General features: G+C 42.6%; 4 protein-coding genes across 9 annotated transcripts in view; 2 read left to right on the top strand and 2 right to left on the bottom strand.

Annotated features, from left to right (window-relative positions):
* The first annotated feature begins 21 nt into the window (after positions 1-21).
* LOC108041195 (wolframin) lies at positions 22-3,072 on the top strand. Its single transcript, XM_017119026.2, has 4 exons — positions 22-146; positions 209-307; positions 369-1,930; positions 1,998-3,072. Exons 1-4 carry the CDS (start codon positions 83-85, stop codon positions 2,829-2,831), a joined length of 2,559 nt encoding a protein of 852 aa, XP_016974515.1. The 5' UTR covers positions 22-82; the 3' UTR covers positions 2,832-3,072.
* A 53-nt stretch (positions 3,073-3,125) lies between these two features.
* Positions 3,126-3,845, bottom strand: LOC108041167. The gene has a single exon (XM_017118988.2). It carries the CDS (start codon positions 3,764-3,766, stop codon positions 3,266-3,268), a length of 501 nt encoding a protein of 166 aa, XP_016974477.2. The 5' UTR covers positions 3,767-3,845; the 3' UTR covers positions 3,126-3,265.
* A 570-nt stretch (positions 3,846-4,415) lies between these two features.
* Positions 4,416-5,612, top strand: LOC108041181 (glutamate--cysteine ligase regulatory subunit). Its single transcript, XM_017119006.1, has one exon. The coding sequence runs from the start codon at positions 4,559-4,561 to the stop codon at positions 5,426-5,428; it is 870 nt and encodes a 289-aa protein (XP_016974495.1). The 5' UTR covers positions 4,416-4,558; the 3' UTR covers positions 5,429-5,612.
* A 1,329-nt stretch (positions 5,613-6,941) lies between these two features.
* The window catches only part of LOC108041180, a 48,801-nt gene continuing 28,043 nt past the window's right edge, over positions 6,942-27,699 (bottom strand). The window contains exons 1-11 of one of the 6 annotated variants that reach the window (XM_044459203.1): positions 23,700-23,948; positions 22,668-22,730; positions 14,420-14,658; positions 13,234-13,785; positions 13,022-13,100; positions 12,845-12,948; positions 12,639-12,776; positions 12,351-12,575; positions 11,977-12,183; positions 11,712-11,922; positions 6,942-11,643 (exon numbers count right to left, since the gene is read on the bottom strand). In XM_044459203.1, the coding sequence (XP_044315138.1) occupies positions 9,147-11,643; positions 11,712-11,922; positions 11,977-12,183; positions 12,351-12,575; positions 12,639-12,776; positions 12,845-12,948; positions 13,022-13,100; positions 13,234-13,785; positions 14,420-14,658; positions 22,668-22,675 (4,260 nt within the window). In that variant the 5' untranslated portion in view covers positions 22,676-22,730; positions 23,700-23,948 and the 3' untranslated portion in view covers positions 6,942-9,146. Of the gene's footprint in view, positions 11,644-11,711; positions 11,923-11,976; positions 12,184-12,350; positions 12,576-12,638; positions 12,777-12,844; positions 12,949-13,021; positions 13,101-13,233; positions 13,786-14,419; positions 14,659-15,557; positions 16,262-22,667; positions 22,731-23,699; positions 23,949-26,057; positions 26,462-27,699 lie in introns of those variants that run through there. The other 5 variants (XR_006417562.1, XM_044459204.1, XM_044459205.1 and 2 more) reach the window with 5 other exon arrangements.

The following is a 27,699-nucleotide window of genomic DNA, read 5'->3' on the forward strand; positions in this document are numbered from 1 at the left end:
AGTTAACACACGATGCCGTCACTAAGGCAAGTTGGTTGGATTTCATAGATTTTCGTAAACAAATCGAAAAAACTCCTGATAAATGGCCACATGGACACAAAATGAGCCGACAGGTGTCACCAAGCGCAGGCGTTGGAATCTGGAAGGTAAACCTCACAGCATATGGCAGTTAAATACGTTTCAAACATGGAGATAATCACCATTGCAGATCGTGCCTCCTTGAACAAATTCAAGCATCACATCGCCGAGGAGGGATGTCCCCAGATGCAATACGATCTGGCCAAGGAACTGCTCGATAATGACATAGGTGAGCACTAAGAACTGCTACTGACTTAAAGAGGTAATGAAGATTCCCATGTCCCATGTAGAACCCAATCTTGCCAAAGGTAATCAGAACCAGAAGGCCGTCAATTGGCTGGTAAGTGCCGCTCACAATGGGCACGAGGATGCGGCCAAGCTGCTCCGGCAGTGCTACAATGATGGCAGTGGCATTACGGCGGAAAATGCGGACGAAGTGCGTCGCTGTCTTGCAATGACGGCTGGCGAACGGGCAGCGAGAAAAGCAGCCCGGGAGCTTTTTGCCTGCCTATCAAATGGCAATGAGCACATCACGCCCAAACAGTTGGAGCGCAAAATGCGTCGCATTTACAACCTGCAACGCAAGCGCCGTCGACGCGACGACGATCGCTCCTCGTCGAGCAGCGAAGGGGAACAGGAACCTGAGTGCGAACCTCTCGAAGATGTGTCCACAATTGGCGTAGCCAACGTAGAGCGACGACGCCTCATCACCGAGGCCCACCTGGTTTCGGCTGCTTCCAACTACAGTGCCGGACAAATGCCCAGCGTCAATGATGCTCTCACGCTGTCCGTACCAGATCCCAGAAGCCTGGACCATGTCCCCTGCTTCTACCGCATGATATTCCACCCGCTCATCTTTTTCACCATCTTTTACCACCGCCTGCTCAACTTGATTGTGTCCATACCCAACGTCCTACCGCTCAGTGTACGCTGCAGTGTGCTGTTGGCGCTCTCCTGTTGGAGCACCCGCCACATGCTGCCCCTGGTCAGCTATTACCTCAGTCTAGGCATCATGATTTGGGCCACCTGTAAGATGCTCAAGACGAAGCAACAGTTTATCGACTTTCGCATCTGGTCGGGACTGTTTCTCAGTTACGGGGATCAAAATATTGAGGCGGACATTGCAGAGCAACGTTTTCTGCGAAACAATATGAAGCCGTACCTGTACTACTTTTGTGCCTTCATCTGCAACCTGATAGTTTATCCTTTGGTAACCGACGCTTGGTTGCCGCACTCGGAGCTGACCATTGTATCTGGAGCCTTCACTTTCCTCACCATGGGCGTGTCCATGTACGCCTCTTCCCACCTATTGCCCGATTGGTTAGTGATCGTTTCCTTTGCCGTGAATGTGCTCGCCAAGTATCCGTATGAAATGGATGAAGTTGTGTCCACCCGGTGGCGCTTTCTGGATCTACGCGTACCCACCTTCTCGTCCTTTGTAATTGGCAATGGGATCGAGTTCTGCCTGAATTGCCGCACCGCCTTGTACCTATTCATTCCCGTTTTGCTGGTGATGATGGCGAAGCGCTCCCGCTGGCATGGAGTCTACACTTACCTCATCCCGCACTGTGTCACGCTCAGCTGGCTGCAAGTGTGCATCGCCACCTCACAGAGTGCCACCATGTTTGGAGTAATGAGGGCTGCCCTCGGCCTGGCTGGAATCGTCTTGTTCCTGCCACTTTTTGGGATCGTAGCTCTTCTCGTGCCTGTCTTTGTGGCCATCGATAGTTTGGGACTTGCCAGTGAGGAACTGCGTTGGGGCAGTACGGTCCTCGCCTGCGGACTAGTTGTGATGCTATCCTGCGTCCTGGCCTTAAACCGAGCAACTCAGAAATACATCACCATGCTGCAGGTGAGTGGTTGTCTTAAAAATTCATTTAAACGATGCAGAATGTTATAAATGACTATTTTTTGTGCAGCTTATAATGGCGGTTACCACAGCCTGCTTATTGGTATTTCCCTACATGACGTCCAGTTTCAAGGACACGCCCCGGTTTAATGCTATGCCCAGGGTGGGGCTGCATTCTCTATCGGAAACGGATACCCTGCAGTGGGATCGATTCCACGCTCTTTGTGCCCAACCCGTCTACGAGCAGCCCAACAAGATCAAGGCGCAGCTGCGCTGCTCCCATCTAAATGGCATGCCCGTGACCTGGGAGGGTACCATCTCGAAAGTGGAGATTTCGCGGGTGTCCAACATGCTGGAAGATGTCATTGCCAACTATCTGCCCTTGTGGCTGGGCAGAATACTGCGATGTGTGCACGGCGAAAATATGTCCCAGCACTTCAGGTGCGATCCAAAAGTGGATGCCCAGTGCGAGGAGTGGCGAAGCGTGATAAAGACGCTGAAGGCGCAGAGCGGAAGTTGCACACTGCAGCGTTGGAATCACTACGAGTACGAAGTGATGGTAAAAGTGGGCAGTAAGACAAGCAGTCGTCTGCTGGGTCGTTCCACCTTCACCAACGTTATCCTACGAGCTCATCATGACTTTGGAAACTTTACACAACTCCTCAGCGAAGGGGACATAGTGCTGTTCTATGGAACCCTGCACAACTCACGGCTTTTAGCGGACAACGTTCAGGTACATCTGAAGACCATCGAATGCGTGGACTGCCAGTCACCGGATTTGGGAACGGCGAGCATAGAACGAGTGGTAGCTGCCTCGCCCATGGATGCTCGCCTCCAGGATCTGATGAGGGGTATAAAGTATTTGTTAAACGCTTTGTTGAATCCCTTAATAACATTTAAATAAGCTCGTTGCTAAAAAAAAAGACCCCAAGGAAAGCGAATTTCTTCATGCGCTCACCAATATCAATTGGTCCCTATTGGTAAATATGTATGTATTTAAAGTCCAAGAGGATCTTCCTCTTTGTTAGCGTGGCATTTATAATATGAACGCTTTGTTGATTGAATGTATTTAAGAAATCAATTAAAATAGCCAAAAACAAAAAAAGGTTACCGAGTGGTATCCACAGTTTTAATGGTTCTTAAAAATATATATAAAATCTTAATTATAAACACTTCATAGTTATTGTTATAGCTCAATGAGTTATACTTAGAAACACATTTTATTTGTTTAAGAAGCGTTTAAAACACTTCGGAAAGTCATTAACCAGAGTTCTTAAATATTATTTGGTTAACATAATGTTAAAGCTTTCAAATTTTTGTATGGGTAGGTTAAAGAATTTACTCGGCGGACAATACTGTTGGGGGAAGATCTTCCCCATCAACTATAATTTCTCCTTTCTCGGGTACCATATCATCTGAATCAACTATTTCCTCCAGAATTAACTTGTTGAATTCCTGGTTTAAAGCCCTTTTGACGGTTGTTGATATTGAAGTCGGTCCCACGTCGTCTCTATTTAGTGTTTTAAGGAAACTAAAACTTTTGAAGCATTCGGATTCAGTGGGGGCAGATTTGACCTCCAGATCCGGATCAGTCTCAGAATTGTGATGTAGCTCACATGGCTCCTCGCAGATAAATCCCTCAGGCGCGTTGATCAGGAACTGCACTCCATCTAGCAACAGTTTCCGGTGTGAGGCATCATCCACTCCTAGCATAATAAGATCACTGACCACGATAAGCTTACAGTGGGCAATACTGTCGTAACCCCGCTCTAGGAACCTCCCTATGTACTTCTCCATGGTAAGCAGCACCAGCCACTCGCGTACAGCTCGTCTGCACATCCCTGTCTTTTGATTCTACTTTCTAGAGTAACGATAAATTCTGAAACTTTGACAGCGGGCGAAGCGACCGTTAAAAAAACTAGATCGATATGACACTTTTTATCGGTTCTCAATTTGGTTCCATTGTTAACCATTTTATTATTTTAAATCTGATTTGATTGTTTTTGGATTTACTATGGTTTTTATAAAAATATTATTCTTGGCTTATTTAAATATAGGCTTATCCCTGTATTTTGTATAATAAAAAATAACAGTACTCTAATTTAAAGAAATATAATATATTGCGATCTTATAACTAAAATATAATAAATAAAACTATGACATTTAATTAAAAATTAAGAGGAATACTTTATTCTCTATAAAAAGAGTCTAGTACAAATCTTATCGTGTGTCGAAAATGAAAAATTCGGCATTCTATAATAATTGTTAAGGAATAAATATTTGAAAGTTTTTTTTAGCAACAAATCTATCAAAATCTGCAAAGATTACTTAAGATATTTTTAACACTAACTTTAAATGAATTTTCTTTGCGTATATATTTTTTTATTTTAAGTTTTATTAAATTCCATTATACTTTTTGCATCCCTTCCGACTTATCGGCATGAGGTTTCGACAGGCTTATCGACTATCGCACACCACTGACTCTCTTTCACCACATTTCGGTGCAAAGTGTATTTAAGTGGCCAGGCGCTCGGTTCTCGGAAACAGAACGTTTCACCCACCTGAGAGGGCTGCACTTGTACTGGCAGCCGCAGAGCTAAGTAAATACCAAAAAAGGAAAACCCCGTCATCATGATTCCGACCATAACGAAGAAGTACCAGAACGTGGTGATTAGCACGGGAAACATAATCACCACAGAGCTGGGTCAGCGCAAATCCAACGAGGAGCTGTTCGACGGCCTTAAGATAACGCTCCACAGCGATCCCAGTGAGGAGCGCGTGGTGGTGGAAAAGGAGATCGACGAGCTGCACGGCAGGGTTCAGCGAGCCACCCAGGAGCTGACCACCAGGTTGACGGAGAACGGCCGGAATGAGATTAGCATCGGCGCTAAGATATTCCTCAATCGCCCTTCCACGGAGTGCGTAAATCAGGCAGTGGAGGCGCTGCTCAACATACTCAGTGTGACTCACGTGGACAATGTGGTGCTGGCATACCACCCGAATGCGGTTGCCAGCGTAACGCCGGTAGCCACAACAGGAGGATTGGCCAAGTCCCCCTGCTCCGAGGGCATCACTGCCAGCAAGTCCAGTTACTGGAGCCTGCGGAACGGCGACGAAGGAGTGTCGGAGCTTAAGGAACTCTACCAAACTTTGGAGCAGTACGCTCTCAAGCAGCAGATTACCCAGCTAGGCATTGCCGATCTGGATGCAGCGGCACTGGAGGAGCTGCACAAAAGCGCCCAGGTGGCACCCACCATTGCCCAGGTCAATCTGTCTACCTGCTGCGTTGTGCCACCTGAACTGCAGGAGTTCTGCACCACCCACGACATCCAACTGAATACGCACAGCGATCCCGAGCTTCTGCTGCCCGAGGAGCAGTTCGAAGCACTTGCGCCGGGCTACTCAATCGACTGGTCACTGCGCTACCAAGTGCATGTCCGCTGCCGAGGCGTCCTCACCGCCAAGGGATACATCGTGGGCGCCTCGCGGTCCAGCGATTAGATTTAGTACCCCACATCCAGATGCTAGGCTATAGTTTTAATGTTTGTATGTATGCTCGTGTATAGTGGTGTACTTATTGTTTGTTATACAAAACCCCGATTGAGGATTCGAAGCCGATCGATTGATTTTACTGTAAACGATTTTTCAATACTTATTCTGAACATAAAGCGTTTCAAAAACGGCATTTGGCTGTGTTGTGTGTCTATTGCTTCTGGCTGCCCGGGCTCAGCGAATTGAACCACAACCGGTTTGAATGCCCCTGGTTACAAATCAAGTATACGTCCAGCTGGTGTAATTTATATGCTCCAAGTGCTCTTTACCATTTCCTTGTAGTGGCTTGTAATTTGCCCCGCTAATCGCTGCCTAGGTCTCTGCGCTTCTGGTGGACTCAAATCTAATTAAAGGCAGACGCGTCTCGCCCGACGACCCAACCAGATCACGTGGCTGACCCGTCGTGCGTCCGTCGATACCACAAAAATAAATTCCCGTTGATTAGAATATTGTATATAGCGACAAATATATTAAATATATAACTGCTGATTTAGATGGTATCAGCGTTGGCAAGGTGCAACCACTACTGGCAATAAATCTCACAATAATAAATGAGAATATTAACCAAAAACTGTGGAGTCTGACCGGAGGAAACAAACTAATCAGTGGGGAATATTTACAGCGGCCTTTTACGAGTCAAGTGAGTCAAAATTTAAGATTGGGGTGGTGGGAAAATAGGCGGCACGGCCTTAAAGTGGGGCATTTAATTGACAAGTGGAGGAAGTTTGTGGACGAATGGCTTATTAATGAGCATGGCCAGAATAGTGGGTACCAAACGGAACGTGTAATTTCGGGACAAAGTTCAAGGACCATGTGCCAGTGTGTATCGTAATAAAAGTACTTGATAACTCATATAATTAGATAGGAGTGTTGTGGCAAGGGAAATACAAACACTCAGAGCACTTATCGCGCTGTTTCTCTCACGAGAATGATTTGTTTCCAAAATCCCCAAAAGAGACAGAGCTAGCTGGAGCTGACTCAATATAACTTGTTTGCCGATCTTTACAGCTCCGGGCTCGTTTCGTCACTAAATGAGTATCTATTCATGCAGGTCATAGAGATGACGCATCGGCCTCCAAAATAAACACTAGCAACATGTTGCCTAAACATTGAAAAGAAGCCTCTGGAATACAATCAAACCTATAGACATTATCTTGGCAACTGGTGAAATGTTATAGGTATATGTTATAGCGGGCGTAATCAGCTCGTTATCATTATTAGCTATTTTGTTTTTACTATTTTGTAAGACAAAATAGCATCCAAGTGCAGTGTCGCTTGATAAGCCGAGCACTATCCAGGGCGTATACGTAACCAGGCGAATATAAACCACTTCCAGTATAAAATGATATCCATCATTTTGTTCCGGCTGACTTACCCCGAATGATTTTGCACTTTTCATTGTATATAATTAATTTATCTAAATTCCAGAATTTTCTAAGCACCCCCATATACAAATCATGCCTTTGGAATTACACCATAACAATTGTTGAGTCTTTATTAAGTTAATTGAATATTCTTTGAATGCTTCGTACTCACATTATCCTTACCAACGCTAGCTGTCCTCTTTTTAGCTCCTTAATTGGAGTGTATTGTATATTTTTAGGCCATTAACACACCAAAAGTGTACACAGGTAGTCGATAATGAATGTACTGACATTGGGCTGAGTTACACTTGATAAGTTTCATCTTCTATATAATCTAATTACAGGAAATGTCTGCTTTGATGTGTTTTTCATGTTCATATGCGAAGAGACTACAACATTTATCGTTCAATGCTTTTGGTTACATTTACATTTTAGATTTTTGTAGGCCATTAACAATTAGCTATAGCTACAATTAGATTGCATCGTAAAAACTAATCTCACTGGATCGCAATTCAAAATAATACTCTGTATAATTTCGCTCCATTCCAAAAAACCAAACGCTCTTTTGCTGGGGACGGACGCTGTGTCTGACAATTGAAATCGTTTAATTGGCATTCCGAATTAACAAACTGAAACTGGCCACTCAGTTTGGAACTTGTTTACATTCGTTGTTCGTTCGACCATTCTGATCTGGGTACCATTCGAATCGAGGCAATTGGGTGGCGGTAATACAAATCTGAAACCGGGCTGTGAACGCAAAGGGGGTATAATTTCTGTGGTCAAAATAAAGCTACGTTCGTTGCTGTTCTTTGAGCCCTAGGACTGGTAAACCATAGAGTAAAAAATGTATCAAAATCACCTTTTTCGCCATCTCAAAAACAAGAGAAAACGTACAAACATCGTTTGTTGGTCTTAGATATCTTAAATAGTTCGATATCTCTGTTATGGACTCTGTGTTGCACATTCTTTTAAAGTAAGTGTTCTCGTCTAGTTTCTCATAAGATTTAAAATGTATACTTTTTTCACGAACAGCGACTCCAATCTATATTGATTTCCGATGGAAATAAATTAATTTGGGACATGAGCTTGACAATGAAACTGTTTCTTTGTCTACCGGTTCACAACAAACAAGTGTATTTGAAGAATTTCCTCTAATTTACTTATGGTATTTCCTATTGAGAGAGTACAGAGTAGAATAGTTATTTATAGACACATACGGCTTTGCACATTGAGATAGCCACGTTAATAGTATGGGTTCTAAGTGGGCCAACAGTTGAGTAGATTGGGGAAATGGGGCATAGGATTATCAAGTATGTAAGAAGCTCGTCGAGCCAATTGCTGAGTGGAGTAGATAGGGTCCGGACTTGAAATTCTCATTGCTACATTTTATAAATACAAATATTTAAATTTCAATTTGGAGTTGCCTATTATTTTTTTTCAACATGCAGCTGTACCAATATATTTTTAAAAAATATTTTCCTTTTTCGTTATCATTTTTTGAGTGATGATTTTCTTTACATACTAAACAATTGATTACAGCTAAAGTATTTTTTTAATCCAAAGGAATTGCAATGTTCAAGAACACACACACATCAAAGACACCAAGAGTGACACTTAAAATGCATATTGGCATCGTGTTCTTTAAGTTTTGCCATCGATTTAGTTTGGTTTTGTGTTCCGTATTTACCGATTTAACATTTAGATCAAAAAATGTGCCCCTAAAAAATGCCGCAAAAATACAATCAAAATATTTGTTTACTAAACTACAAAATACATACAATAAAATACATTGATGCACGCATAATATTTATATAATATACATACTACTTATGTATGGTCGTAACCTTATTTAATTTAGAACAACTAACAACAATCTGTTTTTGTTTTGTCCGATTCGTGTGTTTTTTTTTCGGGTAACGTTGAATGTATAACTACTCAAAATATAATACCATTTTAAATACAATTTCATCAGTTTGCCATTGCAGCATACATAAGTAATTCAGTCTAATTCGGGAATTGGTCAACGATCATTACCCTGAAAAAGGGTGGGAGTGATTGGGAATTGTGATTTGGGGAACCCTAAAACCGAAACACAACAAAATTTACAAGACGTGGAACGGAAGATGGAAGAGTAATCTCTGAAGATTTAAAAAGCCAAAATATAAAGTGTCTTTGCCTCCTCTCAGGCACCTAAATCTTAAGTTTTTAAATCTCTAGATATCTCTTTGTCACCCGGACTATAACTATAAGTGCTTCGCGCCCTCGACTATTCACCATTTCTTGTAAGATTTGAATCAGATGGTTCAGATCAAATGCGATTTTCGGTTAGAATGTTCGATGGCCGCGAGTAGCTCGAGCTTTTTCCGCACGTACAAACGCCCCTTTTTCCAGGTATTCTGCAATTGCAGCGGCTTGAAGTCATCTCGCAGACAACGCTCCCTTGCTCCAATCACAGCCACCAAGCAGAAGTCCTCCAGCGTTTCAGGGCCGTAGATGGGCCCGTTGTTTCCCTTGAGCACCACTGCCATGTTCAGTTGCTTCACCACTAGGTTGATCACTTCCCGCGCGGTCGTCTTGGGTGTCACATGCAGCTTCAGGCTGGTTCCACTGGCCAATCCCGTATTGTAGGCGGTATATACTTGAATAATCCCCGGCGATTGTTCTACATTGAGACTGGAACAGCTGGCGGAGTCCTCCTCGCTGCTCTGCCGCGACAAGCTTTTCATAGATGAAGCCTTTGAGGTACTGGCCACCGGCTCCTCGCCACCCACAGCTCGTAGCTCAGCTAGAGTGCTCTTTAAATAGGGTCCACCCTCGCGTAGGTTGGCGCTAGAGGCTGCTTTTGCTGCTGGTTTAAGCGGTTTGTGTTCCAAATCTGTGGCGAATGCTCCATTTCCGCTTCTTAGGGAAGCACTGGACCCAGCCAGATATGGAGCCGAACTAGAGCTGTGCACAGTGATTAGGGGATTGGTATGGGATCCGATATTTGAGCTGGTTCGCTTGCGTTGGGCAGCCAACGCCTGAGAGTGACGCAGTGCATCTGCCAGGGTATCATCGGAACGCGAAGGCGGGATGGCAAACACGCTGTTCGTGCTATTTCCATCCGAGGCTGAATCCACAGCGGAGTAGAAACTACGGGACGTGTAGGTGGAGCTCATGGAGTCACCACTGTTCTTTCTAAAGGATACTTCCGAGCAAATGGAGCCGGCATATTCGCTGGTCGTGGAAACTTGTAACAGTTGTTGTTGCTGTTGCTGAAGTTGTTGATGCTGTTGTATTTGCTGCTGGGATTGCTGCTGTGTATGAACTTGTTTGGCTGCAGGTTCCACTGGCGTAATAGCACTGAATTCTAGATTCTGCTCCGACTTGGAGTGCTCCGACTTGCCCTGCGCCGGATCTTCGCTGGTTCCTGGACCTGGCCAACTGCCTCTTCCCTGGCCCGTCTTGGAGAACTTACTCTCGCGGATGGGCAACTGTAGTAACTGCTTACTGGCGGAACCCGAAGTCGAACTCGTTACTGATTCATCATGTCGCTGCTGGGCAAAGTCCAGGATTTCGCGCATCGCCAGCGAGGGCTGGGCATTTTTATTTCGGGCATATGCCACCACGTCCATTAGCCAGCGCACGCTCTTCCACACGATCGTTAGGCTAGCACTCAGCTCCTGCAACGTGGCCAAACGCTCCTTGGCCGCTTGAAGCTCGCTGCTGGAGAAGGCCTCGCGCAGTGAATGTGTGGCCAGTGCAGTATCCAATTCAAGGATGCAGGATAGGCGGGCATACTTTTGTATAATGGCTGGCTGATAGGTTCGCAGGTGAATCATTTCAAAGGCCTGGATACTTAAGCTGGCCAAATCGTCTCTCTGTAGCAGCAACTCCGACTGGCCGGGCACTGCACAAGAAGACTCAGCGGATGGACAGACCACTAGAAAACTGATATCCGGACTATGCTCGATCACCTCCACGTCGTACAGACGGTGGGTGGTTGCATCCGCCCCTTTGATGTTCATACTAGCAAACAACTTGTGCATTGCATTGGTGAGATCGTACAGAAAAAGGCGCTGAACCTCCGTGGTCGGTGCTCCTCCGGAAGCTGACTCCCCTCCATGAGAGCTGAAGTCCAGCGGTAGCCGAAGAGGATCGCTACTACATCGGTGAAGCACTTGCCACTCCTCGGCAGTAATGTGACTATTTTCGCGAACCTTGCAGTGGGGCAGAACATTCGGCGTTTTTACTGGGACTACCACCTGGATCTGGTCCATGGAGCACTGCATCTTCAGGTAGCCGAGATAGAGGCCCGGCTCCAAACGCTGCAGTGCCGCCTGTTGGTAGTGCAATTGATCCCCAATCGAAGAGATGAGCAGCTCGTTGATGGTGTAATCCTCGTGCAGAGCACCCAATTTTTTTTGCAGCTTGCTGACTGGTAGCCATCGCGAATTCAGGATGGAGACGGCCTTCTGGCTCTTCACGGACTGCACACAGGTCAGCACCACAGTGCCTTGGGCATCTTTCAGAGGCTTATAGTACAACTGTCCTAAATCCGTGATGCCCAGTGCTGATTGCATTTGGCAGACGGCCGAAAGAAGCTTGGTGCGAAACTGTACGGCGGAGGTGAGATTGCGCTCCATATCAGATCGCAGTGACTTTACATCTTCCCAAGTGCAGGCCACCTTCATCAGCCAGTAGTAGTCCATGTGCAGGGCACTAGGATAGGATTCGTCCACCTCGATGACCGGCGGAAAGTCCTCGCTGGTGACCAATACTTTATCATCGCAGTGAATAATGCAAGAGAAGTATATGCCGCTGTTTTAAGAAATATGTAAATAAATAAGCAAGATGTTGAAAAGTTTGGCAGCCTTCTCATTACTCACCGCCTTAAAGTTTTTTGGAATTTTGAGGTAACCGAGAATAGCTGTTTGATGGTTGTCTTCTTTTTGGGATTGCGCCGCTGGGCATTCGCTGGATCCAAGGTCAGCTCAGAGACATCGGCGGGCCTAGCCAGACGCACGGCGGTAAACAGATTGTCTAGGATACGGTGGCGGCCCACAAATCGATCCTCCCGATTTTCCAAATCACGCCAAGCTGTTAAAGAACATTAAGTAAAATTGTGGTAATTCAAATTATAATTTAACTCACTTGAGGGCACCACACTGGCCGGCACCGAAGTCCTAAAGGCACCCCATCCCTTGACATTGCCGCAGGCGGCACGCAGGAAATAGCGACGACCCTGGGTGAGACCCGATATGTGGCATTGGGCGCCCATGGTGCCATGGAAGCTAATCCATTCCAGCAGCTCACTTTCACCCACAATGTTGTTAAAATCCGCGCGGGTTGACCATTGAACTGCAAAGATTTAAACTCAGTATTATAACTAGAAACAAAAGACAATACTTGGAAACTGAAGCTAGAAATGATTTCTTAAATCGGAATTAAGAAATCTATAGAAGGAGATTAAGACATTTATACAAAATTTCCCCAATTTCTCCCCAATTACAAGACCTGCAGTTTACCTTTGAATTTTGTGCCGATAGCCCCCTCAAAGGGCTCTAGGATTTGGACGCTGATGGAATTGTCGCCAGTGACATCAACCACTACGGAAGCGGGTGCATCTGGTGGTCTGGCCTGATCCCACCCAAGTTGCAAACGACGCAGTCCCTTTACCCGTCGTTCCCAAATGCCGATCTGTTTCTCTACCTCGCTGCCCGTGCAGCCGGTCACCGAGGCGCTTGAATTTCCTGCGTAGAATATATTAAAATGCTGATTAAGTGCGCTCTCAATGTGGCTGGATGACCACTCACCAATTATGATGCTTGAGATGGATGGACGCGAAGCGAACATGGGGGCGCACAGACCCTCCGGTCCGCTCAGATCGTGAATCCGCGACTCGGCGTCCTTGAGCAAGCCGTTAAGCTTGGTGCCAATGGTGTCCACGGAAACTGCAATCGAGATTGAGATTGAGCGTTAAAAAGATCAGTCGCAAGACAACCAGCCCAGATCCACTTACATTGAGAGCCCTCAACAGCGCCATGCTGGAGCAGCATCCTGGTCATGGAGCGATTATTGCTTAGAACGGCCAAGTCCAGGGCAGAAAGTCCATCGTTGTTAATGCTGTGAAAAATTATTGGGATCAAGTTTAAGATTTAAAATATATCAACATTAATCAACTAGGATTAAAACTCACCTATTCACATCCACGTCGGTTGACTCTAGAATAGTGCGCGCCTTCTCCAGATGACCATGCTCCACCGCTGAGAACAGTGCTGTGAATGAATAAAGTAGAGTACCGAATTAGTATTTTAAGGAAACCCCATTAAAGTCTAAATAAGTAGCTTTCAAAAATTAGTAGCGGTGGCGATGCGTGCCAAATATCTGGAATTGTTTTATGAGCCATACCATGCAAATGCAGATTGCTCTGCGTCAGCTTGTCCAGCTGGGCTTGTGCCAACTTAAGCTGTTTCTTAGACATTTTGCTGGCCCGCGGATGTGGGGTATTTCCCGGGATTTTAGTGCGCAGCTGTACCGGCTGCCGGTGCACAGAAAGTTGGCCATTCGCCGAGGCATTCTCATCACCCAAAGGCGGTGAGTCCAACTCAGAGGAGCCCGTCTCGTCGTGATCATCCCGTAGCTTGGCATTTTTGGGCTGCGAGTGCCGCGAGATGCACAACTGGGATTGGGAATTGGATTGCGCCTCGGATCGTGAATGGGGCAGAAGGAATTCCATTTCCTTGAGATCCTGGGAGTAGCAGGAGATGGCTGTGCGTATCTTGGCTACCGTTGCATGCTGCGTCAGTTGCTCCGACCAGCGACTGGTGGACAGCAATGGAGCCGGATAGTAGGTGGGGTAGTTGTCCTGGTTATTATTGCTGGCACTCGGATTGGCCACCTTTTCCCGCAGCCTGACACTATCGATGTCACTGTCACGTTTATCTTGCGGCAATATGTTGTCTGTGGAGCGTGTGATTTGTATTGAATAAAAATAAATAAAGAAAATCAAATTAAATGCAAAAATGAAAATCAAATAAAGGATAAATAGAAATTAAACACAGATGTGTGTGCAAGTATTTACAATGGCAAATGACCAGTAGGACCACGTTTTGTATGTGAGTGGAAATGTAATTTAATTGCAATAATTGTCGTTGCTGCTTGCGATTAATTAAATATTAAACATAAATGCCGTTTTCTCCTATTGATCGCCGCTATTATTCTATGCAATTGGGATGCCGTCGCCGATGACCAAAGCCAATTAAATTAATTATGCGCAAACCGTTGTGGATGCAAGCCGTGTGTGTTGTTTGTTTGAGTGTGTTTTAGAGCGTGAGTGGAGTGTGTTAAGTGAAGCCTCCATGAAGCAGCCAACCCACCTGGACCCGAATTAACGAACCAACCCACCCAGTCAGCGAAGACAGCCACCCACCAATTTTCATTAAATTGCTTTAATTCGTTGCAATAGAGCAAATATATGGGTTGTGTGAGCGAGCATTTATGATGATATGGTTTGGCTCTGTTTTTTAATTACCCCTTATGGGGGCTTTTCTTATCTAATATACGGGTGAAGGGCAGAGAGCTACCGATCTCTTACCATCAATAGCATAGTGGCTGTGGCGACGTTGCTGTTGCGCCGCTGGCGATGATGATGATGAGGAAGAGGAGGTGTTGGTGGCCCGATGTGGGGACACTTTCAATTGAAAGAACCTGGTCAGCTCATTGAGCGTGTGAAACGATTTCTGGCGGACGAAGACCGCCGGTGAACGCAGACAGCTGCTCATTTGGAGCTTCTGCGGCGGATTGGGGACTTTGGTGCTATCACCGTGGTAGCATCTGCAAAAGCACACAAAATTAACGACCCGATTTGGCCATGGATTAAGCCTGTTATACTGTCTTCACATGTGTGCAGCCTGCTACATATATATCAAAGCATTTATGCACATTCCTAAATTGAATATTCATCCTCATCTCGAATCTCCCACTCGATTTACGGGTTTGCCCAATGGTTGAAAACAAATGGAATGCATGGCAAACCAAATCCAAACTAGATACTAAGAAACACCGCTTTGTGATGTAATAATAAAGCGCGGGGATATCTGTCTTCCCTTTCGTGTGTGACACACACCATTTCGAATAGTTCAATGACCTACTTACAAGGCAGTAAAAATCCCTAATCAAACTTGATGGATACACAATAAAAGAGTTTGGCAAAACACAAACAAAGACATCAAAACATAACTGGGGGAAACATCAACTTATACTGAATCACTTTTTCAGTCGCCTTATAAGTTGGCACCAAATCACTGTTTTATTGGTTAAAGGGAAATGCACCATGAGAAAATCTTTTTTGTCTTTGGAACAGTTCAAAAAGATCTTTTATTCAACGATTCCACTGTGAAATAGGAAATAACTTCTTTATAACCATTTCCATTTTTTTTAAGGACTTAAGGGGCACCAACAAAATTTCAGGTAGAACGGCGTGCTCATATAATAAAATCTTTAAGGTTTCGATTTGTTTAACAAGAAATTCTCCTTTGTTTTGAAAGTAGACACAGATTTCTTTTTTTTCACAAAAGTATTTAAGCTTACTTAGGCCATTAGCTTTGATTTTTTATCAAATGATAATATTTCCAATCACGACTATCTCAAATTCACAATACACTTTCGAAAGTTAGCAATCACACTTTTGAGTTCTTTCAAAGACTTAAAGAAAGGGTTTGAAGGACACCTACGGCTGTTCAAGTAGGGCATCGGCTTCCGAATTGTAGCCGTGCGCATGCGCGTCGTTCCATAGATGCCCTGCTGGGCATGTAGAGTAATATCCGCCAGCACAGAACTGGATTCCTCGCCACTCAAAGTCTTTTCCAGGTCGGAGTCGAGTGTGGCCTTCGGAGCCCGTTCCCTCTGCCGGCAGTAGCTCTCGGGGATTTGGAGGAGCTTGCAAGCCTTCCGAGGCAGCGTGGCACCCACGGGCAATGTGGACATCAGGCGCTCAATGCCCAGTTCCCCGTGGTCACAGGAATCGGAGTTCATTTCCCTTTTCAGTGGGACAAATTCGTTTTTTCCCTTCACCTTGGTGGTCAGAACAGCTACTGCATCCAGATCCCCCAGCATGCGCAGGGCCTTGGCCGCCTTGCTCTTGTCCAAAGTGGCCGATCCTCGCGAAATTCGACTTCGCATGTGCAGCTGGGTGCGCAGCTTAAACGGAGACTGCAGTGGCAGGGCGGGACTGTGCAGCTTGTTTTTTAACCGGCGGAGGGAGGAGCGGACGGAGTGAGAGCGGCGCAAAGCGGGCAGGGAGTCACTGCTCTCATTGTCCTTCTGCGGCGTTAATATATCTGCCGCTACTGCAGCCGCCACCTTCTGCTGATCCTTCAGCTTGGCATACGAACCAAGAGCCTTGCGACGCTCCATTGGTCACGGAAACTGGTTCACTTTATTTTTTTCTTGTATTTTTGGTTTTCGTGCAAAAGTATAAAAAAATTAAAAAAAATTTTTTTAAATATTTTAAATTTTTTTTTTTTTTTTTAAATAAATAATTAAAATCGATCTGCCTGTCCGTCTGTCCGTCTGTCTGTCCGTCTGTCCGTCTGTCCGTCTGTCGTCTTCTGTCCGTCTGTCTGTCCGTATGAACGTGAGTCTCGGAAAAAAAAAAGATTGTTTGATGCAGATTCTAGGAGTTCCTACGCAGCGAAGTTTGTTTCAAATGGTCCCCCCTTAACCCCCCAAATTAAACGATTTTAAAAATTTAAATTTCAAGTAAATGCAGTTTTATTGTGTTTTTTAATACCTATTAAAGTGGATTTTTAATCGGACATTCGTTAAGTTTTGTACTCTCCCTTTCCTGTACGTTCTGCCGTTTATCTCTTGTTTATTATGATATTTTCACTGAATTAGTTACTTCGGGGAGGCATGTCCTTCGAGTGGCTAGTTTTTCCGTATTTCAGTCGCTTGGGTTTTTATGCCAGGATTTTCCGGTGTTCGCGTCGCGTGGTTCAAACCTAAACTGAGAGCAGTTTCGGGTCGTGATTCAGATGCAAATAAACAGCTCACAGGCTCTCTGGATAACAGGCTCTCCCTGTTCTTATTTATCTTTCGTTTACGATCTCTCAGCGCACAGTTCAGGTCAGAAAAATAGAACCGCAAATAAAATTATATTTTAATCTTCCAATTGTATTCAAATTAACAACTGAAGCAAAGATATATCATCTAATTCAAGAATTTAATACAATTTTACTTAAACACAATTATCTGCGTTTGTTGATAAGATATAAAATATACAATACAAAACAAGCTGCCGCCTGCTGGACTAGTATTTATCTCCCAGATAAGATAAATAAATATAATTGATCACTTCATTTATGTAACATAATAAGCTTGATAGATTAATTAAAAACAACTTATTAAATTTGATGTCTGTGAATAAGATTTAAAAACTCTTGTCCTATTATTTATCTCGCAAGTGTGTTTCAAAATACATCCTATATAGAGGGTCGGTTAGGTAGCTGTTCTCTCCATGTGAGCTCTAACCTTATTCTCTTACCCTCTCTCAGTTGCCACCGTTACCTACCCTCAAAATTTTATTTTCAGGAAATATCAATCTACTTGATCCCTGTTTACTCGGCTTCGCGCTTTTCGTTTAATTTTAGACGGGCCGAATATACATATACCTGCCTTTAAACTCGCTTAAGCTGCCGCGGTTCCCGAAAAATACCTAAGGATGCTTTTGTTCTGTCTGCATGAGTGTGGTGTGCGGCTGTTGTAAAATCAATTATCGGGTATTTCAAGCATCGAAAAGCAAAAACAAAAATGCGGGGTCCTTGGAGGACAAATTCAGCAGCTCCTGCGGCTGCTGTCTTCGATTCCTGACCCTGATTTATCGATGTCTGTTGTCGCTTGCTATATAGGTGTTGTCGTCGCCCCGAGCAATGAAGACAAATGGAATAAATGAAATTTACGTCGCGTCGAGGAGTCGTCGAAAGTCAGTCCCTGATTAGCCTCACAAAATGCTCCAGGGCAGCAAAATGGAAAACTAATTGGAGCCCCGAGAACGAAACACGACTCCGAGACTCGAGTGTGCCCTCAATCGAACCGAAACTGGTTTCGTTTCTTCAAATTGCTTTTATTTACGTGTGTGTTTTTGTTTGAATTCCATTTGTTTGCTAATTTTAGACATTGTCCCATGTGGATGAGTGTCGCACGCTAGTTTTGGTCCACCTGTCAACAGCCACTTAGCTCCTCGAAATGCTGGGAATTAGTGGGTCTCGGAAATCATCTATTAATATTTAAACGTTTGGGCGAGGTCAGTGACGAAGGGCGTTACGGTGACTCAGCCCAGCCATGAATATAGTTTCAGACTGAAACTCTGGCTTTGATAAAACTATCATCAATTGATTCACTCGCAAACTGAAAACTAATACCTTTGGCACTTGTGTGATATGTTAAAACGTACTTATCACCAAACGCGAGTGTTATTTTTATCTCAGTTTTAAAAATGACAAATTATGGTTAAAGAGGTTTTAAACCATTTTAGTTAAACTTTATTTGTAAACAAGTGGTTTTATGATTAATGTTTTTCCGTTTATAGTTTTGTAATGATTCTCAGAAAATTGTCTTTGTTTTAATGGTTACTGTTTGAATTGTTTGGTATTTACGATAACTGTCAAATATATAACAAATAATGTAATGTAAAAAAACGAATACTTTTATTAGAGAATCTAACATTACTTTGTTAAATTATCCTATAAAAAACATTTCAGAAACAAAAATATTACTGTCTCTCTTTACGAATCGGATCAGCTAAAGGCTATTTAACTGATAATATCATGGAGTAGAGTATGCTCTCCCCCCTCAAATCAAACTAAACTGTCAATTGAGGGTGTGCAATAAATAAAATTTGCTGACCCATAAACTTGAAAAAAGAGAGTGACAGCAGCCAAGAAAACATTTTTAGATGGGGCTGGAGGCAAGACTGTGTGCCTTGGGCGCTCGGTTTTGCAATTGCAGGATAATAAAATTTATGAAGCCACGCCGCACAAAATTGCCCAACATAAATCACAGCGAATGCTCTCGACGACAGCTCTCTAGGAGTGGGATGATATGAGAGGACGGGACAGAGGTCATCCATGGGCCCCAAAATCCTCTAGGGTCGACAAAACAACATAATCCACTTAATAGAGACGACAAGGGAGTCCCAATAATGGGGTTTACTGGCAGGACTCCCCTTTGGAAAACCCCGTAAATTATGCAGAATTAATCTTACATTCTGCGCTGTCATAATTGTCAAATCTACCACACATTTTCCAAACTTACGAGCGGCATACAAGCAACCAAGCGAGCGAGCAACCAAGCATTTTCGACTTAATTTAAATAAATTTGTCGCTTCCTCAATAAAAGCTCAGAGAACGTTGGCTGCCTCGGTCTGGAGTCCCGAGTTGAAAATGAGGAAAAAGGCAGAGATGGAAGGCAGACAGGCGCAAACAAAAAGCATATTTTATATGTCTCTGATTTCGAGTGCAAATCGCATTATGAGGAGTTCAGCGGAAACGCTAATTGAATTTAAGTAACCAGATCCCAAGGCATTTCTGCGGGAAACAAAGTGGCGGCAGCAAAGCTTCAACTTGACCTTTGTTGTTGCAATCAGCAAACGCATTTAATTCTATTGGTTTACTGTGCCAAATCACGAAACTAATGTATTCATATTAATCAGATATGCAAATTGGACCCTCGTCGCTATCAGAGAGCCAAAAAAAAACTGGGAAAAGAAAAAAACCCTCACTGTCAGTTGAAAGCCAACAGAAAAAGTCCAAGCCAAAATGGCAATAAACGTTTCGACCGGGTCACTCGGTCTCGCCCAACTTCCTGGCCCATTTTCCCCTGCCATCTTCCGCCTGATCCGCTGTGGAAACAAACACAAACCAATAAGCCAGCATTTAAAATTATGTAAATCTAGCGCGATTTCCACAAAGTTTTTGCCACTGTTTTTTTTTTTTTATTTCTCTCCTTTTTTTCTGAGCGGGGTCAAGGCGCAAATCTGTCGTGCATAAAGGGATCTCGGTTTTTGCGTTGATATATATATTTTTTTGTTTTTCGGACTTCTGGCCGGCAAATTGAAAAGTTTATGCGGGATAGGACCCCAGGTCGCCCTCTGAAAAAGTTTTTGTGTTCTTTTGTTTAGTTTTCAGTTGAAATATAAGAACCAAATTTTTTTCATGTTTTTGATAGTTTATAAAATTGCAATTGTGGTTTAAAAATAACTCCACTTATTTTGGCACCAAAAATATTGTTTTTCTGACTTGTTGAAACTAATAAGGTTACAGGGCTATAGACTATAGAATTATTGTTTCTAGAAATATTTGGTATTAACTTACATTTGGGACTACCAGTAATAACTGCCTTAAAGCAATTTCCGTTGAAGATCAAATATACCCAGTAAAAGCTTAGAGTTCCGGCGACACATTTGGGTCATTCACAACCACAAGTGCGTGTCTCACTGCCTGTTCGTGTGACCTTTGAGGGCATTAAGTTCAAAAGTCGCAAAAGTTTTCTCTGCGGCAGTCACAGAGCATTTGACATATGTACCTCCCATAGCCATTCATTTGCATGCTCTTATGTATCTGTATCTACAAACGCTGGATATCCGCCCGGGTGCCGTGTATTGGGATTGGGCTCGCCGTGTGGGTTCTACGTGCTCATTGCGTTCTTTGACAAACGTGACAAACGAAACTTCAATTCAGCCATCGAAGATATGTAGAGAATCACAGCAATAACGACAACGGGAAGAGCAAGAGCATTTCATTTATATTGTTTGATATAAAAGTCTTTTGATTGATTTTCCTCGCTTATCTGCTTTGTGAAGCGATTTCCATGAGAACAGCCGCTCCGCACACAGACAAAGAACTAGCTATAGACAGCTTTAGGTAACTGGAGAAGAGTCTAAGGTCAGCCGGGTTAAACATAGGAGGAGGGCCAGGGCCTGATGGCTGGTTGAAGACCATTTTAGCTCACCAATTTGCATGACTCGTTGGTCGCGTTGTTTGAAATACGAAAATCGATGCGAAGGCTTTTAAAGAGTTGCTCCTATTACAGACCAAGATTCGATAAATTAGCGTTTCTCAGAACTTAATGAGTCAGGCGTAGGCAGATTCGTTCTAGACCTGATTGAATGAAAGCCGAGGAAAATGTTAAATACATAACTGCTTGAAAAATGAGATTTGTCATAGGATGTATTAGGCTGCTTACAGAGCTGTCTTTTGTTTTCGTATATGAACGCTATAAAAGCGGTTCTTATTCAAATTTCGTTACCAAACAAGTCACGCTATTCCCCCATTTCGCAAAACGCAAACAATGTCCAGCGTTTCGAATCACACATTCTACCTTAATCATTGGAAACACACCTATGGGGTTGGGGTTTACACCTTATCTGCAGACATATTATACAATACACATTGACGACAACTGATATCTTCGCCCGGTTGTTGTGGTTCTGTTGCTTATGTTTGTTTTTCAGCCATGAGCCGCGCAAGTTTTTGAGCTGCCAGAACTAACAAATGCGATAACTTTAAGATGGGTGGAAGAAGTGGAGGAACGCTAAAAGTAAACAAACTTAAGGAATTGGTAAAAGTTGCCAGCAATGTGCCACAACAAATTTTGCGATGAATTCTTTTTTAATCAAACATTTAAAACTTTTTAATAAGTGTTCAACTCCAAATAAAATAGAATAGCAAACGTAAACATAAACTTTGGCCTGTAGAACGTTTTTAAGTGCTTCAGGTCGGTACACCATGCCCAACCTCGAACGGTTGCTTTTAGGTGACTGGGGTCTATAGCTACACTTGACCATAAATTGTTGGTTTTTATTTTCGTTAATGATTTAAGAGAATATATATGATATTAAAATTCGACTTAGAAATTATTTTAATAATTTAAAGTCAAAAATAAATAACTGGAAATAATTCCGTTTAAGTCTTATTAACCACATTTTTTATAGAAAAACTTCGGAAATCTAAAAATAAAAGATTCCTGATTATAGAAAGCTTTTATCGTCCTTTAGACCATCTAACCTTACGGCTAAAATTAACTAACTATAGTTAGCATATAAGCTTGAATTACATTTATGCATTTAGCTTTGTAAATCCTTTTCTGTCAGAAAATTTGAAATGTTTCTCATTTTAGATCAGTTTTTCTCTGTACATTGGTCTCAGGAGAACTTATTTTTCCATGCTTAAGGACCACTAACTTTATTTATTATTTTACGGCTAAACGAAAAACAGAAATTTAACTTTATAGACGGAAACGTGAGGGGTTTACGGGTTTGTTTTGCAAAACGAACCAAGATGGAAACAATGGCTAAAAACAACCGTTGAAATATTAATGGTCAGCGTGAACTTTAGCTTGAATTGCTATGGTGGTAAGTGGGTGGAAAATGGTAAGCTTGGTGGTGGCCTAGGAAAATTGCGTGCTGAGCCAAATTTGCAGCTGTCAACTGCAGAAACTGCAGTAAATAAACCGCAAGGCACAACATGCATTGGGAAAAGTAGTGGAAAACGAAATACCCAGCTGACAAGAGTTTTATAGTGCCTGGTTTTTCCGACTAACAGATGAAACATTTTCCTTTTCAGACGCCGGCAACTTTGACTTTCCTGCGGTGTGAATAAACCTTGGTTAACAAAAGCCAAGACAACGCAAAAATGTTGCAATAGTTCAAGTTTTTCATGTCGTTGCATATTTTTCAACCCCCACCCCAAAAACAACAACAAAGTAAGAGGCTGCATTTGTGTAAAAGTGTGTGTTCGTTTAGTTGTGTGTGTGTTAAAGGTTTAAATATGTGTGCGTGAGCTTACCTGTTCATTGTGCGGGGAGCGTATTTAAAATTGCAGCACAAACCACTTTAATGAAAACGTCGACTGTGAAAAACAACACAACAAATAAGACAACAACAAAGATCAGTTGGCTTGCAAAAAGCTTTTTACAGTTGTAGGGTCTTATGGCTGAGTGAGTGCGAAAAAGAGAGGCGGTTACACGGGAAGAAAATTAGCTCAAATTAATGTTTTTAAGTTTTGTAAATCACTTGCATAACAAAAAAGATTTTTGGTTGTAAATCCGATTTTAGTGTCAAAAATTCAAGTTCAAATCCTACCACATTCCATTATATTTTTATATATTTTAATCTTGATAAACTTACTTTTTACTTTTTATTTACAAATATAAATAGAACATTAAATACGAGTAATTTTTTAATTTAACGAATATAATTTTGACATTGAAATAACCCATTGCAATATTGTAAACTATGAAATAGCCATTTTTTCCTGTATGGATTTTCTGTGTACATAATTATGTTGCAGCAAAGGGGGGCTTAAAGAGAAGTAGAAGGCGCATCAACAGGGAGACAGTTTGATAGACACGTGAGTAAATTGCTCTCACATTCTCCGTCCCTCTTTGACGCAAAAGCAAAAGTTCACTTTCGCTGCCCCTCTCTTTCTTTTCCTTTAGTAATTGTTGTTGCGGCTCCCACAAAGTTGGACATGCAATCCAATTACCGTTAGAGCCCAACTGTCTCCCAGCAAATTGCAGTTTTTACTAGCACGTAATATTTAATTAACATTGCAAATAAACATACGAATTTCTCTTTACCCCGAGGCTTTTTACTGTCTTTTAAATACTGTTTGGGGTTTTACGTTTCACGTTTCTTTTTTAAACGAAAGCGACGCCTTTTAGTTTTTTGACACTTCTTAAGCAGCTCACGCACACACTCTTATTTTGGCCCTCTCTGTTTTTTGGCTCTCTCTTCTGCGCACAGGTAACACGGTTTTCTCCCTCTCTCTCCCACACTCACACATTGCCGCCACAAACAGGTAGCAGCGTAAATGTACCTTCACACACGCAGACGCAACAAGCGAAGCAGAAACAAAACTCGAAGAGACGCGTTTTTTCACTTGCACAATTTTCATTAATTTACCAGTAATCCGGTAATCTTATTTGGCACTTTTAAAGAAAAATAGATATCAACTCGACGTTGATTATGGAATTATTCACCAATTGGAACGCTTTTCAAAACAGTAACGATCGAATGGGGATTTCGTATTCCCGACGCCGACGCGCAGTGGAGTGCGCTCTCCGCTCAAAAGACGATCGTTGACTGAGAAAATGGAAGTTGGTTGGTTGGTTGTTGCGGCTGCGATCGTGGGGAACAACCGTTGTTGTATGCCGGCGTCGCAGTCGACGTCGGCGCTGGCTTTGGCGTTGGCGTAGGCTGTTAATGGTCAGTTAATCGCAGTGATGCCAAGAAAATTCCTAGCGGTAGGAAATTTAAAACTACTAGCGAAAGTTAGTCAATCTTCAAAATATATTCATTTATCTCTAATAAATGTTTTAATTTTGTATTATATTCTCGGAAAACTATGGTCGACATTTTTTAACAGTAGCTGCTTTTATTAATTTAATTTTTTTATCGTTGCCAAATGTTTAGCTTTTTTTTTTGTTTTTATTTATCGCCAAATATTAATATTAAGACGCTACTTTCACACAAGCCTTAATTGATCAAGATTTGACGTTTAGAAAGCCAAACTGGCAGTTCTGGAAATTCGTCACTCCCTGTGGCGTTGCAACTTGGAAGCTCCTCTGCTGGGGGCAGCGAAAAAGATAAAGCGCGATAGTGAGTGGGAGAGAAAATATCACTCTCTCAGCAAGTCTATTTTTTGCTATCGCAGCAAAAGCCATATCCCTTGCCTCGGAGGCTGCGAGAGGAAACTCGGCTTTATTAATTTATTTATCGCAAGAAATTTCTCAGAGAAGTCGATCTAATTACACAGGAAAAAAAGCGTCAGTTTTGCATTGAATTGTTCAATTTAGAAGTTGAGAATTTTTATTTGATTTTTAATACTGAACAGTAAATGGATTTAAAAATTAAGTTATGGTCAACGCTCATGTTAACTTAAATTTACTTAATATATACAAAACATAAAAATGTATTTCAATACTTTTTTAATGTAATATTTATCTCCCTAGTTTACTGAGTTGCACTAATCGTAAGCTGGTTCCGGTCTTTCCATTTCCCTTTTACTTCGATAGGCTTTAAAGTGCATTTCCGAAGTTTGTTAAAAGGAAGTCGCTTGAGTATTTTCCACAACTTTTGGTTTTACTCTAGTAACTATTTCGACCGATTGAACCCTCTTAGCACAAAGTCAAAAGTTTTCACCTTAAGCTTGCTGAGTATTTTAAGGCCTTTAAAGTTTGTTTACGTCGTCGGCCATGCAAAATATTTCCTCTTTAACAAGAGTTTGTGTAGATTCTCTAGTTCGTAGTATTAATTCGATTTTCTGATTTATGCGCCGCTCTCGGATTTCCAATCTTTTAGACTTTGAGCTTTGAGCACTTGGCCCAAGTGGCAATCGATTTAATACCGCGCCTGCCCGGCTTTTCATCCGGAAAACTCAAGTACGCATTTGAATTTCAATCAGCCGACTGCAGCGAAATGAATAAGCCACCGATGACTAGAACGATGAGCTCTTTCCGTCCACTTCCACTTTCCTTTCTGACCAGAAAGTTCACTTGCCAACTCGACAGTGATACGAAAGGTACAGTTCTCGGCCTTTTCTATCTTATGTCAGCTTAAAATGCTACCTTGATGAGGTTAAAACACCAAAGTTTTCTCAGTGTTTTTGAAAATATATTATTTTACTCATATAAAGGGTAATCCCTGTTCTGTAATTTAATATGTAAAATAAATTAAATCACACTTTTATAAATAATATATATGTATGTACATTTTATATTCCATATTGAAAAACTTTGATATGTACCTAATCTGCTATAACTGACCACTTGTTTTATTATTATCCAATTTTTGTATGAGTTATCATATTATCCACATACTTTTTTTTTGTAGTAATCAACTACATTTCTGAACAATTTTAGTTTAGTTTACCATTGTTCATCCATTTATTGCAAATGGCTTTGTCTTTGATATGTTCAAAAACAAAATAAAATTAATAAAATAAAGTAAAATAAATTTAAAAAATAAATAAAAATGATAACGAAATAAATGTTTTTTAAATTGCATTAAAATGTATTGATAGCAGTATTAAACAACTTCAATAGTTTCGCAAGATTGCCTGTGTAAAATACACAAAAGGAAGATAGATATTTCCCAGCATCCATCGATATGACACGCACCGCCCGGCAAAAATAAATAAAAATTGTGGATTCCGCATCCGTTTTTCCGCACTCACCGGTTATGATTCTGGTCAGCTTGGAGCGTCGCGTGGAGGAGGGGCTGAGCATGCTCTCGCGCCGGCTGCTGCTGGCACTGCTGCCCCCGTTGCCACCTGCCGCCCCATGGTGACCTGAGCCCGGTCCACCCGCTGATCCGGATCCGGCTGCCGAGTCACCGTAATTGACATTCAGCTGGGCCTGTGCCTGTGACCCAAAGGAGCTGGACGTTGAGGTGGAGTACAGGCTGCTGGCCGAAGGACGTTTGCTGAACGGAGAGGGGGCACCTCCTCCTCCGCCTCCGCATCCGGAGGAGCCACCTGGCGCCGTGACGGCCAGTGAAGGGCGTGGCGAATCGCTAAACACAATCTCGGCAAAGGAGTCGATGCTGGCCGAGCGCTGAAGAGCACTGCTGTCCTTACGCCTGCAAAAAGGAAACACATAAACCAAAGTCATGAAACACGATGAGCAACTCAATGGGTTGTGGTGGGGATTCCTTCGGAGGGGAGCTGGGGGATCTCTTGTAATAAGTGCAAACTTGCAGAGTATCGTAATTACTTCACGCTGTCTGACATTTTAATGAGCTGCCCGCAGACCGTTAAGTGCCGCTGCGGTCACTGGCCGGCCTAGTTGCCATAATGTGACCGTTTTTTATGGCCACGCCAAGAGGAGAAAGCCGCTCGCCGGGGCAGCGGCACAAGTGTCGCCACTGCTGTGCAGTTACACTGATCAAAAATATTATAATTCTTCAACTAAAGTCACTTCATAGGTTTTAAGTATTGCATTTCCATGTTTTGGATACTCTTACAAATCGATTAAAACGTTTAATTAACAAGAATTAATAAGTGTAAAAAAAGTCTATATAAATATGAACCAATTTTGAAAAATAGATTTTTCATATCTTTATTATCGGCTTAAGTAATGATGTTAATACACCTTTTTGTAAAAGATTGTACATTAAAAATTGATCTTCAATTTGGTAAACATTTTGTTTATTATTGTTATTATTAAAATATTGTTTATTATTCGAATGTTTCTGCTAGTGCAGGCACAGTAGCCGACAGCTGGCGCTAATGTGTTACTGTGGGTAATGCTGACAAAGTTGACGCATGTATAAAGCTGGTCGAGCGTATTTCTTCATTCAAGTCAAACACTTTTCTGCGCTTTTTCCGCAATTTTCTTTGCGTTTGGTTGGCACGCTTTTGCCCATGACTGGCCAAGTTTATGGCCTGCAAATGGAGGTGAGTGATGTGGCTGATGACGGCCTAGTAATGGATTAATTTGCCGTCTGCTTGGGAACCGGGATGGGCTGGCAATTCATGATTTGACTGCACAGTGAACTTTAGTTTTTGAACTTTGTTTCTCTTTTGCTGCAGCATATTTTGCTGTGTTTACACCGCCCTGAATTAATTTGCAAGCCGCACACAAATTGAGTTGCCCCTGCTGGCGCACTTTTGCTCATTTACAGCATTTGCATAATCAGAGTCAAGTTGGAAAACTCGACCACATTAAGCACGCCCCAACCTTGAGCCAACTTTCTCTATGCCAGCGACCGGCAACCAATTTGTCCTCCAATGAAAGCTCATATATTAATACGAGTTTTGGATGTGTGTCTGTACAACATGTCGTATGCGCAACATTTTCAATTAAGACCGCAAAAGC

The sequence above is a fragment of the Drosophila rhopaloa genome, unplaced genomic scaffold (genome assembly GCF_018152115.1).
Source record: "Drosophila rhopaloa isolate 14029-0021.01 unplaced genomic scaffold, ASM1815211v1 contig_178, whole genome shotgun sequence".
Classification (NCBI taxonomy): domain Eukaryota; kingdom Metazoa; phylum Arthropoda; class Insecta; order Diptera; family Drosophilidae; genus Drosophila; species Drosophila rhopaloa.